Source organism: Pseudochaenichthys georgianus, chromosome 17 (genome assembly GCF_902827115.2).
Source record: "Pseudochaenichthys georgianus chromosome 17, fPseGeo1.2, whole genome shotgun sequence".
NCBI classification, from domain to species: Eukaryota; Metazoa; Chordata; class Actinopteri; order Perciformes; family Channichthyidae; genus Pseudochaenichthys; species Pseudochaenichthys georgianus.
In genome coordinates this window covers 27,388,280-27,406,407 of record NC_047519.1, presented here as the reverse complement: position 1 = coordinate 27,406,407, position 18,128 = coordinate 27,388,280, and the positions used below count along the sequence as shown (strand labels likewise).

General features: G+C 42.0%; 1 protein-coding gene across 3 annotated transcripts in view; it reads left to right on the top strand.

Annotated features, from left to right (window-relative positions):
- The window catches only part of LOC117462176 (voltage-dependent R-type calcium channel subunit alpha-1E-like), a 42,653-nt gene that overhangs the window by 18,637 nt on the left and 5,888 nt on the right, over positions 1-18,128 (top strand). For all 3 annotated transcript variants that reach the window (XM_071206323.1, XM_071206322.1, XM_071206324.1), the window contains exons 7-37: positions 38-153; positions 1,591-1,644; positions 1,900-1,980; positions 2,118-2,327; positions 2,417-2,529; positions 3,233-3,345; positions 3,442-3,573; positions 3,867-3,936; positions 4,325-4,442; positions 4,574-4,641; positions 4,770-4,837; positions 6,818-7,567; positions 8,049-8,293; positions 8,522-8,708; positions 8,825-8,954; positions 10,379-10,438; positions 10,574-10,680; positions 11,766-11,862; positions 11,976-12,136; positions 12,718-12,855; positions 12,948-13,149; positions 13,238-13,402; positions 13,822-13,932; positions 14,378-14,458; positions 14,698-14,817; positions 14,922-14,987; positions 16,018-16,109; positions 16,240-16,414; positions 16,502-16,629; positions 16,943-17,039; positions 17,963-18,068. In XM_071206323.1, coding sequence (XP_071062424.1) covers positions 38-153; positions 1,591-1,644; positions 1,900-1,980; positions 2,118-2,327; positions 2,417-2,529; positions 3,233-3,345; positions 3,442-3,573; positions 3,867-3,936; positions 4,325-4,442; positions 4,574-4,641; positions 4,770-4,837; positions 6,818-7,567; positions 8,049-8,293; positions 8,522-8,708; positions 8,825-8,954; positions 10,379-10,438; positions 10,574-10,680; positions 11,766-11,862; positions 11,976-12,136; positions 12,718-12,855; positions 12,948-13,149; positions 13,238-13,402; positions 13,822-13,932; positions 14,378-14,458; positions 14,698-14,817; positions 14,922-14,987; positions 16,018-16,109; positions 16,240-16,414; positions 16,502-16,629; positions 16,943-17,039; positions 17,963-18,068 — 4,361 coding nt within the window. The remainder of the gene's footprint in view (positions 1-37; positions 154-1,590; positions 1,645-1,899; positions 1,981-2,117; positions 2,328-2,416; positions 2,530-3,232; positions 3,346-3,441; positions 3,574-3,866; positions 3,937-4,324; positions 4,443-4,573; positions 4,642-4,769; positions 4,838-6,817; positions 7,568-8,048; positions 8,294-8,521; positions 8,709-8,824; positions 8,955-10,378; positions 10,439-10,573; positions 10,681-11,765; positions 11,863-11,975; positions 12,137-12,717; positions 12,856-12,947; positions 13,150-13,237; positions 13,403-13,821; positions 13,933-14,377; positions 14,459-14,697; positions 14,818-14,921; positions 14,988-16,017; positions 16,110-16,239; positions 16,415-16,501; positions 16,630-16,942; positions 17,040-17,962; positions 18,069-18,128) is intronic.

Here is an 18,128-nt window from a genome sequence, read left to right as displayed (position 1 = left end):
TCTGTATTACTTTTGTTTTTCCTGCTTCCTTATTCAGAGAGTTTGCCAAGGAGAGGGAGAGGGTGGAGAACAGGCGGGCCTTCATGAAGCTTCGCCGCCAGCAGCAGGCGGAAAGAGAACTGAACGGCTACAGAGCCTGGATAGACAGGGCAGGTACTGGGCAGCAGAACCACTTCACTCCTGCACACACACACACACACACACACACACACACACACACACACACACACACACACACACACACACACACACACACACACACACACACACACACACACACACACACACACACACACACACACACACACACACACACACACACACACACACACACACACATGGATGTCTAGTTACGTGGAGGAATGGATGGACAATAGGTCCCCCACCCTTGGTACATAGAGTAACAACTAGAGCCACACATTCTGGGCGACATTTTGTGACTTTGTTTTACTCTTTTGTAATTTTCCTGTCTCTTCGTGGTGTATTTGTCTTTTTTTGGTTGTTGTGTGTTTTCTTTAATATAAGTGTTGCGTCTCTCATTGGTCTTTTTGTGTGTTTTTTGCTATTGTTAGCATCTCTTTTTGGTTAATTTTGTTTATCCTTGTGTGACTAATTTTGGTATTCATGATCTCTATGGAAGGTTTGTTTATTTTTTTGGACTTCCAAACAAAACATTTTAGAAGTAACTCTGTAAGCACACTAGTAGTACAATTTCAATGGAAACGTGCTTAAACTGTGTGAAGCCAATGCATTTAAAGGAACTGGTATTTAGTCTGTGAAATTCATTTACTGTTGCATTATGGTCAGGCTTTTTCACAGCTGATTTCGTAAAGCTATCTCGCTGCAACAGACACTCAGTTTTTGAATCTACAGTACAGTATTTCCCTTGAGTTACACACACACACACACACACACACACACACACACACACACACACACACACACACACACACACACACACACACACACACACACACACACACACACACACACACACACACACACACACACACACACACACACACACAGTGGTGTAATGGCAATCTACATTGCGAGTCTCCCACGCAAGTAGAGGTTGAGAAAAGGTTATACTGACTCACTGACTACATTTTTGTGCACACCCATTGGTTTGTGTGTTTACATGCATGTGTGTGTGTGTGTGTGTGTGTGTGTGTGTGTGTGTGTGTGTGTGTGTGTGTGTGTGTGTGTGTGTGTGTGTGTGTGTGTGTGTGTGTGTGTGTGTGTGTGTGTGTGTGTGTGTGTGTGTGTGTGTGTGTGTGTGTGTGTGTGTGTGTGTGTGTGTGTGAGAGAGAGAGAGCTGCAGTGCATATTTATGTGTACATGGATGTGGGTGAGTGTGGGAAGAGAGAGAGAGAGATATTGCGAGAAATGAAGTGAGAATAAGAGCTGTTTCTCTAAAGGTCATCGCGGCCTCTCAAAGTTACATTCACAGCAGTTCCTGTAAATGTTAGCAGACATCCTAAAGAGTACAACCATTCAACGTATATATTTCCATGCCTGATCATTCAAATTGTGCCTCTTTTAAAGCAAATAAATCTGTGTATAACTTCAAGTTTTATGATATTACAGAGGAGGTTATGCTGGCGGAGGAGAATAAAAGTTCTGGGAGATCGCCGTTAGATGGTGAGTTCACACACCTTTGGATAATCACTCCTACTTCTTACACACGGATCTGTGATGATTCAATATTATATAACGGCCCAAAAATATAATCTGTCTTGTTGCATTCAACTGTTTTGCTCAATATCTACTGTATGTCTAGTAACATGTAAAACGTACTTCTTTGAACACTGGCTTAAAGTACAGCGGTGGATAACCAATAATCATTTCATTTTGCTGTTTCTCCTTTTTATTTAAAATATAAAAATGTATTTTCAGTGCTAAAGAGAGCGAGTAAGAAGACTGGTGCACGGAGAGGAGCGCCAGGGGACGAGAAGTATACAGACATGTCTACTGCCAGTGAGTATAACTTTGTTCAGTTACTCACACAACCTTAAGAGCAGACTTCTTCTCCTAAGTCACATACTGTATTTGTATCCTACAGAATACCACTTCCTTACCCTCCTGAACTCATTGTTTCCATCTTTCTCTCTCAGACATGTCTCGATCCAGGATGAACTTCCGCAGCGGCCGGCGAGGCCCAGCAGCCTACCTGCGGCGTAAAGAGCGCATGTTACGCATCTCCATCCGCCGCATGGTGAAGACGGACACTTTCTACCTGATGGTGCTCAGTCTTGTGGCTCTCAACACCATCTGTGTGGCCATCGTCCACCACAACCAGCCCGACTGGCTGACCATCTTCCTCTGTGGGTTCACTTTTTACATCAAAGTATAATCTACTGCTTTACAAATAATTCAAAAATGTGACTCATTCTAATTGTTTTCTCCTCTCCAGACTATGCAGAGTTTGTTTTTCTGGGGCTGTTTTTGGCTGAGATGTTTTTAAAAATGTATGGTCTGGGTTTCCGGCTCTACTTCCATTCATCTTTCAACTGCTTTGACTGTGGGGTGAGACTTATATTACATTCTGAACAAGAAAAAAGTAACTCAAAGAAATGTAGTTCCATATCACGAAGAAAGAGTTGGATTTCTGTTGCAAAATGAGGAATAATTAGCTAAATATTTCGTACTTTCGATTATTGTAAGACATGTTTTCTATCATTCAAATATAAGAATGTAAAACCAAAACATGATGACTATACCTAGCACATTGAAACACATGCATAATAAGGACCCTGTATTATCAAGCCAACATTAAAGACAGAATCACTACAAATTAACAAATAGTCACATTTTGAAAATAGCACAGACAAAGTTGAGACACCACAAGGCAAGGCAAGTTTATTTATATAGCACTTTTCAACACAAGGCAATTCAAAGTGCTTTACAAAAAATGAAAGACATTAAGCATTAAAAAAGAAAAGCTAATAAAATAAACCACAACCCTGAGGAATTTGTTGGGAGAGTGCTTTCACATCCTCAAACAAGAAGCGTGGTCAGCTATCTTTAAGCTCTCCTCAACCCCAAATATGGCTAACAAAGGGGTGAGGATCAAAACCGGTGCATTGATTTGAGAGCAATAAAAACACAAATATCAAAAAGCACACATCTTTTCTCATGTACTCTAGATATGATGTTGTTTTTTGTCAAATTGCTTCTGGTCACATGGAGCCTATTGGACATGATTGTTGATTGCTGTCATGTGTTTCAGGTCATTGTTGGCAGCATCTTTGAGGTAGTTTGGGGTTTCTTCAGGCCCGGCATGTCCTTTGGGATCAGCGTACTGAGGGCGCTGAGACTCCTGAGAATATTCAAAATAACCAAGTAAGGAAGACAAAGTGGGTTTTGGAGTTCTGGTGTATTTGTGTAAATATTCCCACATTGTTCTGACAAATAAACATGTGATTACTTTTTGATCAGATACTGGGCGTCTCTCAGGAACCTGGTCGTGTCCCTTATGAGCTCCATGAAGTCCATCATCAGCCTGCTGTTTCTCCTCTTTCTGTTCATCGTGGTGTTTGCTCTGCTGGGGATGCAGCTTTTTGGAGGAAGGTGAGTAAAAGGACTTCTAAACATCCTCATTTCTTAAGTTCTAGAGGACCGCTTTTTGTTCTGGTCATGATTGTTGATGCCTAATGTCATAGAATATCTTAAGCTACATATCAGAGCGGGCAATGTAAGCTACACACCCTGCAAACTGAACAGCCTTTCTTGAATGATGAAGAGGAGAGGAAATGACATGTCCAGATGAAAATAGCTCTGCTTCCTCCTCCTCTTCTTCCTCCTCCTCCATCTTTTCTTCCTTGGTTGCATCTGACCCTGCTTTCTATCTTCCGTCCCTCTAGGTTCATCTTTGAAGATTACACTCCCACCAACTTTGACACGTTTCCAGCTTCCATCATGACAGTGTTTCAGGTTTGGCTCCCACAGATCCCCTCATTCTGCTTGCTCTCCATGACACATTGCACCCTGGGATATGTCTCACCCCAGGCGCAGATTAAACAACTCTCCTCACTCGCTCTCCACCCCCTGCCTCCGCTATCATCCCACACAACCATGCACACATATGCGCACATGAATATCAGAAACGTGAACAAATCCACATCAGATCTGCTACAAAAACCAACCGCACTGTGAATGTGTTTTGATCAACACAAACAGTAATTACCTTTCTCCTTGACAATTTAAATACCATATCTTGAACGGGTTTGCATACAGGGAATATATATATATAGCCTGCTCGGGGAATTTTTAGGCAGATCAAATATGAGCAACGTAATTATTTATGTGCATTTGCCTACAGATTCTGACTGGTGAGGACTGGAACGAGGTGATGTATAACGGGATTCGCTCGCAGGGTGGAGTGCGGTACGGCATGTGGTCATCAATCTACTTCATAGTGCTCACCCTGTTTGGAAACTGTATCCTTATTGACACTGTGGATTCTTTAGTAAAAGCTGTGATACTGCAGTGAGTGGTATAACAGTCCTTCACAAATAAAAGTGCTGCATTCAAAGTTTGTCGTGCTTGTTCTTAACTGCTTTCATGACAGACACACTACTGAATGTCTTCTTGGCCATCGCTGTGGATAATCTGGCCAACGCCCAGGAACTGACAAAGGTCGGAACAGTTTTTACCTCTGTTTTTTTTATTTAAATATATTTATCGCACACATTCAACGATGTATGTTAAATGTGCAATAATGAATAGGTTTATGCGTCCTTTAAATGTGTATTTATCTTTATCAGGATGAAGAGGAGGAGGAGGAGTTCTTCAACCAGAGATACGCCAGAGGCAGAGATGGCCTGATATCTGAGTAAGTTATTGCTTAAGAGCTAACACAAATGAGCTTTTTAGGAAGCTCTTAGTCGTGAGTGTGGGACTGTTTCTCAGATGAACTCTCATTGGGCTGTATTTGTCACGACTCAAATTGTTTTGTGTTTTTGCAGCAGATGCAAGTCGTGAATTCAAACTCAATGCTTGTGGGAGAACTGGTGGTGATCCTGAATTTGATCATTATGAAAAAGTGTCAAAATCAATTAGGGGTAACAAATAAGATCAATATTTATGTCAGTGTTTGTGGGCTCTCTGGGAACCAGTAGGTGTAGCTGAGGAATGCTCAATCTGCCCTCCAGTGCCTCCAGGTGCATGGCGAATGAGACGCTAGAAAGGCTTGTTTGAGGCATTGATGACGTAACTCTGAATGGTTATTGCTTGTGCCTGATTTAGAAGCATGACCTGCAGCATATATGAAACTCCTTCTGTCACAGTCTTGGCCTGCGCGTGGTAATGGGCAGCCTCTCTTGTTGTAAATGAGATTCTTCACTGACCTCCCGCTCCTCCTGATGACCTGGTGGCTTTCCCACAGGTCTAATAATCCAGTAAGTCACGAGGAGGGCAGGAGGAAGTTTTCAAATATCTTTGGGAACAGTTAGAAGTCTCAGTGTGTCACTCTACTGGGAGGAGGCACACTTTGGAGTTTGTGTGTCAAATGATGACTAAGAATCCCTTCTTGGTATGACTCAGTGTCCTCAGTGTCACCACACTGACAATGGAGGAGTTGAAAATCAACTTGCAGAAACTAACTTGAAATAAGAAATTAGTGGCAGTGTTTTTGATAAGTCTCTGTGATTGTTGTAACCTTTATTAAGTGTTTAAAGTCTCTGAAAGCTGGTAATAATATAAATGTTTACACGATTGGTTAGTTTTAGTTAGTAAAATCCCGGCTGAAATGATGGTGCATCCTTCAAACTCTCATGCAACTCATGAAATCATGTAGTAATGATGAAAAAGTAGCATGTTTCCTAACAAAATGACAAATTGCATTACAGACAAAGTAAAACAAGTAGGCACTATTTAACTCTATTTAACTTAAAAAGTTAAAACACATAATCACCATACGTACAACGACAGTCAGCTGTGACACTGAATGTATCATTTGTCTGTTACATATTTGAATGTTAGTCTTGTACTTGTTGCAGCAATCAAGATGCTATTTCTGATGTGTATTACAGTGCCCTGCTGCTTCCATCACGTTGTCCTGTTTTATGACTGTTCTGTGGCACTGACCAACATGTTGTGTATGTCAGCTTCTGAACCAATTTGAACCCTTAATTGACAAACCTATTTAATGGTAACGGCCAAACAAAAATGAAAGCTTCCAGATATTATGAATCTTGAACAGTTGATTAGAGTCCCTTCTGGGATAGCTGGATAACTTCACACACACCTTTTTAAACACACATTTTGTTCTGTGTCACGACAAATGTTCTGTGTATGTTGTAAAACACTAATGTCTTGTTTTCAAATAATCACTCATTGATTACACGGACAACAAAAGAATCTGAACACCAGTAAGTATACGTGTATGCATCTCTGTCTCACAGAACTTAAGTTTTAAGTTTCCCTTAAGTTTTCCTACTCAATTTGTGAGATTCTTTTCCACACTAATTCCTGCACTTTATCCTTTTGGTTCTTGTGGTTTTTGGTTCTTGTTATCTGTCCCTACCTCTCAGGTATCTTCATTTTTTTAAATTTTTGGATGTATTTGTAGTTTTTAGCTTGAAGTAATTTGCATATTTCTCCATGGGATTCTTTTTTTGTTACTGATTTACTAACATTATAAATCCATAGAAAAGGTCTGTCCTTTTCTTGCAACTTTTATTTGATTTGTTTGAGTTTTTTGTATCAAACTGGTATGCTAAATGGACACAAGTCTTGATGTTGCTTGTCACCAATTCCTCAATTGTTGCCTGTTTCTGCCTCATACTAATATGAAATACATTGATGTCCTTAGTGGGAGGAGAAGACCCTACCTATACAGGAAACGAGCCATCCACCGAGGCAGACCTAACTTCCCAGAGGAGCCCGAGGACAGGCCGGAGCCCCCAGAAGAACAGCAGCCCCTCAAGGGCCCCAATGCCTTCGTCAGCCGCCGCGAGAGGAGGAGGAAAGTCCACATGTCGGTGTGGGAGCAGAGAGCCAATCAGCTGCGGAAACGTCGCCAGGCGGCTAGCAGAGAGGAGCTTTTTGCAGGCGCTACTGAGGACACAGAGGAGACTCCCGCCGTCCCCCTCCCCGCCCCCGAGGCCACCCCGGGTCAACTGCCCGAGTCTGTGGGGATGCCCATCCCAGAATCCCCGATGTCCGTCACCATCGCCATCCCCGAGCCTCCGGCGTCAGAGCCTCTGGCTAACCTGAGCGAGGAGAAAACAGGAGGAGGTAACCACCGGGCAGCAGGCGGGGGCCGGCACAGGATGGCCCGGAAGTTCAGAACCAGTCAGGGGGGGGAGGACGGGGCCCGGCACAGGAGGCACCGTCACCGCGACGCTCGCCCTGAAGCCAAGAGTCTGGACTGCACCGTGTCGCCTCACGAGGTGCCGCTGGTCAAACGGTCCCACAGCCAGGAGGGGGTCCTGGACGAGAAGGAGGAGAGGGACGACAGAGAGGGAGCAGAGAGAGCAGAGGAAGTGGAAGGGTCCGTCCAAGAGGATGGGGGAACATGCATCATCAACCCATACGCAGAAGTTGGAGACGAGTGTCAAGGGTAAGGAGGTTTTCATGAGTTTCTTGTTAATGTAAATATATTTGAAGGTTTAACACTCATGAACTTTAGCATTTGTTTATAAGTGTTTTTTATCCATTGTCTTGTTGAGAGTAATTATCTGGTACAGACTATTTTAACTGGAACGTGACTGAGTATTTGTACTTAGCACAAGGTTTAGATGAGCCTGAAGGTAATGTGGTTTTAAAAAAAAATGTAAGACAACTTTTAACAAGATAGATAATATGACATTTGTCTTGGTTCTGAATGTAATAGGATACTACACCCCACTATATAGGTGAGATTTCAGTAGGAATTGGTTGACATATGGAAATGACTATCTATAGTGACATGCTGCTTGCTAAACATCTTTGGGGAGAAGGAGAAGATAAAGATAGAAATTCAGCACGGCGCTTTCACACGGTTCTTTCTACAGGGACGATTCCCGTGTCATAAAATATTGATGTGTTCTTCCCCATTTCAGAGAAACTGCTGACCCTCCCCAGTGTGAGCAGCTGCTGGAGCGTCCCTGGTCAGAGCAGGGTGACGGAGAGCACACAGACCAAACCCTCCCAGTGGAGCCCGCCCTAGAGGCCACAGAGTTCAGTGTGAGGACCATCGAGTCTGAGAGCCGCCAGGTCTCCATCAAGCGTGCCAAATCCGACCCGGCGGAAAGCGTGGCCATCGAAATGTCTGCACAACCGCTGCTGGAGCTCAGGCCCATGACAGGTAGCTGTGATCACTCCTCACGGCACTCACGCTGCTTTACTGGGCATCATAAAGTGGGATTTAGTGTCGGTATCACGATGGATCACCGTGTAGGTGTTTGACATCTGAGAAGAGTGCCATTGTTTTTTCTTCATGAATCCATTGTGCCGGTGACTCACATTGTTCTTTCTTTATCATAGCTGTCCAAGCACTTTATTCTCTGCTCTTGCACCTTTGTCTGCGTTTTAGCGAACAGCAAAGAGTTGGAGGCGTACAATTCTGAACAGACAGACAAAGAGAACGATACCGAGGATGATGAGGAAGAGGACGACGACGACGAGGATGATGAGGATGAGGAGGAGGAGATGGAGGAACCTCAGACTCCTCCCAAACCTGTAGCTCCAGACAGCATGTTCATCTTCAAGGCCTCCAACCCGTAAGATGCTACAGGCTCCACTAAATCACTGAATATCACATGATGTGCTGTAGTGTTTGCTTCCTCTTTGTGTGCGCACAACATTCTTACATCTCCCCCCCTTCGTTGATACGCAGCATCAGGAGGATCTGTCACTATATGGTCTCTTTGCGCTACTTTGAGATGACCATCCTCCTGGTGATCGTGGCGAGCAGCATAGCACTGGCTGCTGAGGACCCTGTGTGCACCAACTCCGACAGAAACAAGGTGAGATCAGAATACAGCCTCCTAAAGAAGCTATTGTTTTATTCATGATCTACATTTAGATGTGGGATGATCAATTGCATGTAGGAAGAACACGTTTTACTGGTCTCTTTGAGGAGTGCATTTTAGTACTTTTACACTGAAGGACGGGGTATGGGAGCATTTGGCAAATGAAAATGTAACCTCACAAAAGCATTTGAATTTTTAACCTACAAATGCAGGTCAAAATGTAGCATTTAAATGTAATAGACAGGGTAACTTGAATATTCAATACTAGCCTGGCAATTATCTGGCCATATTAAATGGAAAATGGAGGAGAAAGCCGTTTGATTCTTTATTTTCTAAGACTAAATCTAAACTCTAAAATGATCATTTAAATTTGAGGGAAAAAAAAATAAAGTTTGAATATTTTGAGATGCGTTATTTAAGCAACAGTTGACACAGGAAGTGGGAAATGTCTGGATGTTGATGCTTTCTGACTTTCTGAAAGACACCTTAAAAACTCAGTGGATACAGTGGATGTCTATTCGTTAATTTCATTTGGTTTTATACTTCTTTAACGAATAAGAAGTTTGTGAGCACTTATTGACTTGTATTGACTTAACACCAGAGCAGTCTGATGTTAATACACTGACCGCTGCCACTATTATTAAATGAATTACTGACCAAGTGTTAATCCATCTATCCTCCAGGAAGCAAATCCTTCCATATAACACTGAAAAAGACAAAAAGACAACAATTACTCACTCTGAAACACAAATGACAATTTTCAGGTTTACTGTTTGATCTCAATTCAACTTAACGCTGTGTCAGCAACAATGTGTGGTGACACTTTGGTTTCACACACATTCTACTTGAGAAATAGCTGGGCACAACTCCCTGTCACTGGAAGTGTCAAGAGTAACCAAATAAACACAGTGTAGTCATTTCTAAACTTTAATATCAGAGAGCCAGAGCAAAGATCTACTAAGGGCACTTAAAATGACATTAAAAGGTTTCACACCATCGACTGGATTGACTAAATTCCCATATGTGCTGCAGCAAACCTTGACTTGAAATATGTACTGCTCTTGAAGAAGTACAGAGACAGACTCAACACCTCCTGAAAATATAAACGGACGCTATTCTGATCAAATGTACAAGTAAAAAGTAGGAGCGGCTCACGACCACAAAAAGCTGAATTAAAATGTGGTTGTTGTTGTTGTTGTTGTTGTTGTTGTTGTTGTTGTTGTTGTTGTAACAGCTCAAGACAGATCTTGGATAACAGAAATAAAATAGTTTAACATCTGTTTCTATCATTTGCTGTTAACGTAAAAAGTGTGCTGATTTACATGCTGTGACAATACGTACATACATACATGTAGAGTATGTATCCTCAGAATCAATAACCTTTTATTTGTATTTACATTTTTGGGTACATTTTCCAGGTCCTTCGTTATTTCGACTACGTGTTCACTGGAGTGTTCACCTTTGAAATGATCATCAAGGTCAGCCACTGAAGCATCTCTTTTCTCCGTTTGTATCACACTAATCCTGAAGAATATGACGTTCTCCAAATGTTCTGTCCCTGTGTGTATTCAGTCTTTTCACTTGACATGTCCCTGTGGGCGTTTGTCCTTCAGATGATAGACCAGGGTCTCATTCTGCACGATGGCTCTTATTTCCGAGATATGTGGAACATCCTGGATTTCATCGTGGTGGTGGGAGCTCTGATTGCTTTTGCTTTAACGTGAGTCACAACAGTATATAGCCTGCCGATGACTAATGACTGACTCACTGCGGCAATTCCTTTTCTAAACATACAGTATGGTTATTTACCACATTCCCCCAAAGACGCCCTTTTGTAGCTTCAAAAACAAATGTTGCTACAGTTAAAAACTGCAAATATCGAAGCATGCATGGCGCTGTGAAGTGGGTTACTCAGATTGAAATGTTACCATGAGCCTATAACATGAGGGAAAAGTACATTTCTGTGTATCTTTGCGCTATACATGGGTGGAGTGTGAAGCTAAAAAGCCTTTTCAATATGTATATGTGTCGTAGTTCTAAGCATGAGTGTGCCAAATAACCTCCTGTGCCTCTGGTTGTACTGTAGAGAATTGTACTGTATGTTAATTTCTCTGTTGTGAATATTGCTGTGATGCTCCAAGCTTTGCTCACGGTGAATCTCTCTTTATGCCTCAATCTTTCTCTGTTGTTCCTGTGGATTTTATCACTGTTGGGGCGACCAGGAATGTGATGGGGTCAGTCGCACTAAATGTTCGCATCTCTCACCATCTTATGTATATCTCTTTTTTATCTATGTGATTTTTCCTTTTGCATTCAGTATGTTTTTGTTTTTTTTGTTATGTCTTTTTAATCTCACCAAACTGCAGAGCCAGACAGGTAACAGGTAACAGCTTTGATCATTTGGGCACGCGAATATATAATTACGTAATGCTGTCCCTTAATTACATGTAAACATCAAGTGTGGCTACTGTATATACACCCGGGTGCAAATAGCTTTGTTGACTATAGTCACCCGCAAATAACATCTGCCTTAACAAAAGGGACCCTCAAGTCAGGACCGTTTTGCTACTGTAATCAATTAAAGATAAAAATTGCAAAGTGATCAAAACGTCACCCCCTGCCACCTGCTGGTCTCTGTACAAACACAGTCAAGGTTGTGTGTTTCATTGTTTTTTTGATATGCACCTTTTTCTTTGAATATGTTTTTATTTTTCACCGTTTTTGATTGTGTGTGAGCCATATGTCCATGTGCATGACTTTGAGTCCACAGCTTTGTTCCTGAGTGCTGTACTTCACTGTCCACAGAAACAACAAAGGCAGAGACATCAAGACAATCAAGTCTCTCCGAGTGTTGAGAGTTCTGCGACCTCTTAAAACCATCAAGAGGCTTCCTAAACTCAAGGTGCGATGTTAACATCTGCAGGACATCTCTAGTATTTTATTCTTGGTGTTATTTGACAGATCTCTGAAAGATTGATACCGCTTTGCCATTCCTCTTTTCTTTCTTCTCCACAGGCTGTTTTCGACTGTGTGGTCACATCTCTGAAGAACGTCTTCAACATCCTCATCGTGTATCAGCTCTTCATGTTCATCTTCGCCGTGATCGCCGTGCAGCTCTTCAAGGGGAAGTTCTTCTACTGCAACGACAGCTCCATGAATTCAGAGAAGGAATGCCAGTAAGTGCACATATCCAAACTACTGGTGGTAGAAGGAAGCAAACCTTTTAACCAAAACACAATGATACCACAAAGTTAAAGTTAGATAAATAAACGTCTTGTTCAAACTTTTGCTGTGAAAGTGCATAATTATTAACATCATGCATTGACACTTTAATGTTGCAGCTGGAAATACTATATACTGTATACTGCACTATATTGCACTTTATATACAAAAAAAACACTTAAATGAAATAAGCTTTAAGTAAAGTTACAAAGGAAAGGTAACTCCCTAACAACCCAAAGAGCAGAAGCATCACCCTGTAAGAATTCAAGGTAACGATGATAAAGAAATATAATTTTGGTGGTAAACTATTGCTTCTATTTCTACCACTACAACATTTCCGTCATTTTAGGGCAATAAAGAAACCCTCCACACAGAGGCTCATTCTCTATATACTGTGCCCCCCAGATCCCCACATTCAACAGCTACAAGTATTTTCACAAAACAAAAGCTTAAATACCTTTCTCTTCGTCCAACATGCTGGTTTAGTAAGTGGATTAAATGAAGCAATGACCTCTGACCGCGCTTCTCCCTACAGAGGCTACTACATCGACTACAGCCGAGACAAAAAGGAGATGAAGAGAAGAGAGTGGAAGAGACACGAGTTTCACTACGACAACGTCTGCTGGGCCCTCCTCACACTCTTCACTGTCTCAACTGGAGAGGGATGGCCTCAGTAAGTGGACTTTCCTTTGGTACCTCAGTCATTCTGGCTGTTAAAGCCTAAAACAGATGCATGATTTCCTCCCATCTTTTTCTCCCTGCTAGGATCCTGCAGCACTCCACCGATGTGACAGAGGATAGCATGGGGCCGAGTCGGGGGAACCGCATGGAGATGTCTGTTTTCTACGTGGTTTACTTTGTGGTCTTCCCGTTCTTCTTCGTCAACATCTTTGTGGCTCTGATCATCATCACCTTCCAGGAGCAGGGGGATAAGATGATTCAAGAGTGCAGTCTGGAGAAGAACGAGGTGTGCCACAGTGAAATACATACACACCCACATGGTTACATTCACACGTTTTCATTCATGTCTGTTTTGTTCATTATCTGTCCATCAGAGGGCTTGCATAGACTTTGCCATCAGCGCCAAGCCGATGACCCGCTACATGCCGCAGAACAGACAAACCTTCCAGTACAGACTGTGGCACTTTGTCGCGTCGCCCTCCTTCGAGTACACCGTGCTCGTCATGATCGCGCTCAACACTGTGGTGCTCATGATGAAGGTAAAGCAGTACAGCTGGATTAATACTGGAAAATGATATAGTTAAAATGACCTTTGTGTTCATCATATTTTCATATTGAAGTGCTCAAAACTGTGAGTTAGAGATAAGAAAACCACTCAACATTTACTCCAAGTTCCAGACTTGCTGTATACGAATTGAAAAGCTAGAGGTGTGAAGACTTCAACACTTCATAAGTCAACTTTGCTTGCTTGCCGTTTTATATGCTTTTAAGTGGAACTGCAACAATAGGAACTGTTCAGTTTGCAAAAAAACAAGAATTTATTACAGCTTCATTTTGTAATGACAAATAGTGACTTTAAAGACTTTTATTTTAAATATATATATTTTGTTGTACTTGCTGATCCACATGAAAATACTTAAATATTGATGGAAACATGAACCCGTGCCTTCTCTTTCAGCACCACTCGGCCCCGACAGCCTACGACATGGTCCTAAAGCACCTCAACACGGCCTTCACTGTCCTCTTCTCTTTGGAGTGTATACTCAAGATCATGGCATTTGGTTTGGTGGTGAGAATGAACACAACAAGAGATGAATCAAAGACAGGAGCAGATCACCTCTATCTATCTAGCTCCACTGATAAAGACTCAAGAAAAAAACACAAGATCTTAGATCAAAGTAAAGGTGGGAGTGGGACAACACATGTTGTGTGTGATTGGACAGAAGTCCCTTCTTTGTAACATATTTGTATTGAGTTTTTTTTCTGCAAAGCTTTTGACAACAATAAGAAAATAAAAAACATTATGGAATCAATACATGCAGGAAAGGTGTGAAGTATGTAATGAAGAAAAATACAATCAAACATAATAATAATAATAATAATAATAATAATAATAATAATACCCAAGTCCCTTTTGATAATCATTTGCTGGGACAACTTTTTTTCTCTGCAAAATGTGTAGCCTAAAATACTGTGTCTAATTCTCCGGGCTGCTACGATTTCTTTTTCTGCAGAACTACTTTCGAGATACTTGGAATATTTTTGATTTCATCACTGTTCTTGGCAGCATCAGTGAGATAATTGTGGATTTACAGGTAAGATACTGCCAAGACACTATTTGATTTTCACAATGTCCTGACCCGAAGGAAAAGGCACAAATATCCAGCATTTGATTTAGCATTCTCTCTTTCCAAGTATCCCCTCATGTGTTACGATCCCTGCCTCCAGACACAACTTAAGTCATGTTGTGATGAATTTCGCCATCTGTTTTTCACATCCTGTCTCTCCCTTCTTTCTGCCACTCTCTCCCTCTCTCCTTCCACCCGTGCTTCAGTCGTTGAACACCATCAACATGAGTTTCTTGAAGCTATTCCGAGCAGCCAGGTTGATCAAGCTGCTGAGACAGGGTTACACCATCCGCATTCTGCTGTGGACCTTCGTACAGTCTTTCAAGGTCGGACTCTTTACAATCTCACCGACAGTAATGTTTTCAAGGCAACATCACTATTATTTGAGACAAGTTTTAATAAATGGTCATTTTTTGTTATTCCCCAACAGGCTCTTCCTTATGTCTGCCTTCTCATTGCGATGCTTTTCTTCATATACGCCATCATTGGAATGCAGGTATTCTTCACTAATATTTTACAGAAACAACACACGTATAATACGAAACACGAAAAACATATATGTATTTAAGGCTCTCAGTTGAGCACATAGTTACGTACAGGGCTTCAAGTACAATTCTAGGAAACAGATGCAGACTATATGACTGAATTTGCATATCATTCTTTCTTTATCATGTTATATTGAATTGCAGCTGTATTGTTGGATGCATTCTTTTATTTGATGTTCTTTATACACTGAACAAAAATATAAACGCAACACTTTTGTTTTTGCTCCCATTTTTCATGAGATGAACTCAAAGATCTAAAACATTTTCTATATACACAAAATAACCATTTCTCTCAAATATTGTTCACAAATCTGAAAATATCTGTGATAGTGAGCACTTCTCCTTTGCCGAGATAATCCATCCCACCTCACAGGTGTGGCATATCAAGATGCTGATTAGACCGCATGATTATTGCACAGGTGTGCCTTAGGCTGGCCACAATAAAAGGCCACTCTGAAACGTGCAGTTTTGCTTTATTAGGGGGGTCTGGGGGGGTTCCGAAAACCAGTCAGTATCTGGTGTGAGGCTTAGGGGTAGGGTAATGTTGTGAATCGAGTGGCCTGTGTTCGTCGTCCATAACATACGCCTGCCCATACCATAACCCCACCACCACCATGGGCCACTCGATTCACCACATTACCCTAACCCTAACCCTACCCCTCACACCAGATACTGACTGGTTTTCGGACCCCCACAGACCCCCCCAATACATATATTTTTGTTCAGTGTATTATATGAAATCATTTGAACCACTTGTTTAAATAATTGATTACTTTGTTGATTTGGTACATTTGTTTATGTATGGACCCCAGGGAATATTACAACTGTTATGGCAGAAGCTTTTTGTGTATTCAATTGTATTAAAATATTAGGCCAATCATTCCCCAAAAACCTGGCACATCACATTCTGCTTGCCCTGTTCCTAGCAAAATACAAAACCAATGTTGGTCCAATAAAATAAACAGAAGCTGTTTTCTGCAGGTGTTTGGAAACATCAAGCTGAACGATGAGAGTCACATCAATCAACACAACAATTTTAAGACCTTTTTCGGTGCACTGATGCTGCTTTTCAGGTAGGATTTTCAAGAAAAACCTGTCAAGCCTCAATGCCTTTCATTTCAACCCTCCTTAATGTGTTTACTTTCTAGAAAATGGCTTTTAATTTGATGTCAACTCTGTGTTTGTTTGTGTTTGAACCACCAGGAGTGCCACGGGGGAGTCCTGGCAGGAGATCATGCTTTCGTGTCTGTCGGGTCGGGAGTGTGAGCCGGACTCCTCCATCCCCCCCCTCATGACGTCTCCGGACCACGTGGGGGGGTGTGGGACGGACTTTGCTTACTGCTACTTTGTCTCATTCATCTTCTTCAGCTCATTTCTGGTCAGGGCTCAACTAAAGAAACACCCGGCTAATGTATTTGTGGATTTCTCCGCTGTCTTTACACTTTCTTTACGTCCCTTTTTAAAGATGCTGAATCTGTTTGTGGCTGTGATCATGGATAACTTTGAGTACCTGACGCGAGACTCCTCTATCCTGGGTCCACATCACCTCGATGAGTTTGTTCGCATCTGGGGGGAGTACGATCGCCTGGCGTGGTGAGACTCGATCTCATAGCTGCTGCATGTTCACTTCATCAGCATCCATGTTCTATCTTCATCCAGCAGAGGGCTGTCAAAGTGTTTGAAACACATTCTTCACTGCAATGAGTTGTCAGTACAAGTTGATCTGATTCAAGTCTGAAAGAGCAATTTCACTGTGCTGAAAAAAGAACAACATGTTCTTCAAATGTCACACAAACTCGCTGTACCCTGTAATAAATCTGAGTGTTGTGCTACTTGTTATTAACCCCTCCACCTTGTGCTTCTGTTTCTCCGTGCCCCCCCCCCCCCCCCACTTATCACTATGAAGCGGTCGTATCCACTACACTGCCATGTATGAGACGTTAATACACATGTCACCGCCCCTGGGCCTGGGAAAGAAATGTCCTGCTAAGATCGCCTACAAGGTACTGAAAATATTATACATTTTTTCCACACACACACACACACACACACACACACACACACACACACACACACACACACACACACACACACACACACACACACATACCATGTATACATCACTTCAGGGGACATTACATTGACTTACATGCATTTCCTGGAGACTTATCCTAACCGTAACCATAACCAACACATGCCTAACCCTAACCCTTACCCTTACCCTTACCCTAATCCTAAACCTAACCAAGTCTTCACCCTAAAATTAATGATTCCCCTCATGGGGACCTCCAATTTGTCCCCATAAGGGAGGCGAGTCCCCACACGTGACTGTGTAGACAGATTTAGGTCCCCACAAGTATAGTAATGCCAGGCCACACACACACACACACACACAGCTTCTCCTACCTCTCTATTTGTGTGTGGTATTTGGTGTGGAATATTCCAGAATATTGTTAGGGCTAGATTAAATGAAAACTCAAATAAAAACTGTATGATGAGAAAAGAGCAGGTGGATTATCGTGAACATGCCAACAGACTTTAAAGGTGGTGTATTTTGCGGTGCTTTATCGTCCGCCCATCGGCACCCATAGTCGGCCTTCTTCACAGCAGCAGCACCCACCCTCCAGTGGAGTATATTCTCGTGCCCCTGGCAACACTTAAGTCAAGGGTAATAACATTGGATATTCAGTATCATTCAAATCTTAATTGATTTTATTTTGAAAAAACAACTACAGATAATTGCCTGATTTACAGAAGTTGTTCAGCTGATACAACCATTTCAAATGTGGTACAACTATTAATACATTAAGGGAAATGTAAAAATAATACTTTTTCGTGGTATTTTTAACTGAAACACAGAAAATATATAAATAATTGAATGAATGAAAGTCCTTCTGTCTCCTCTCCGTCCCTCATTGTCTGTCAGAGGTTGGTGTTGATGAACATGCCTGTGGACGAGGACATGAGCGTCCACTTCACCTCCACCCTGATGTCGCTCATCCGCACAGCTTTGGACATCAAGATAGCGAGAGGTCAGAGGCACTGACTGACATGTCCTGGCTGTGATACGGCAAATAGGCGTCCAACTACGC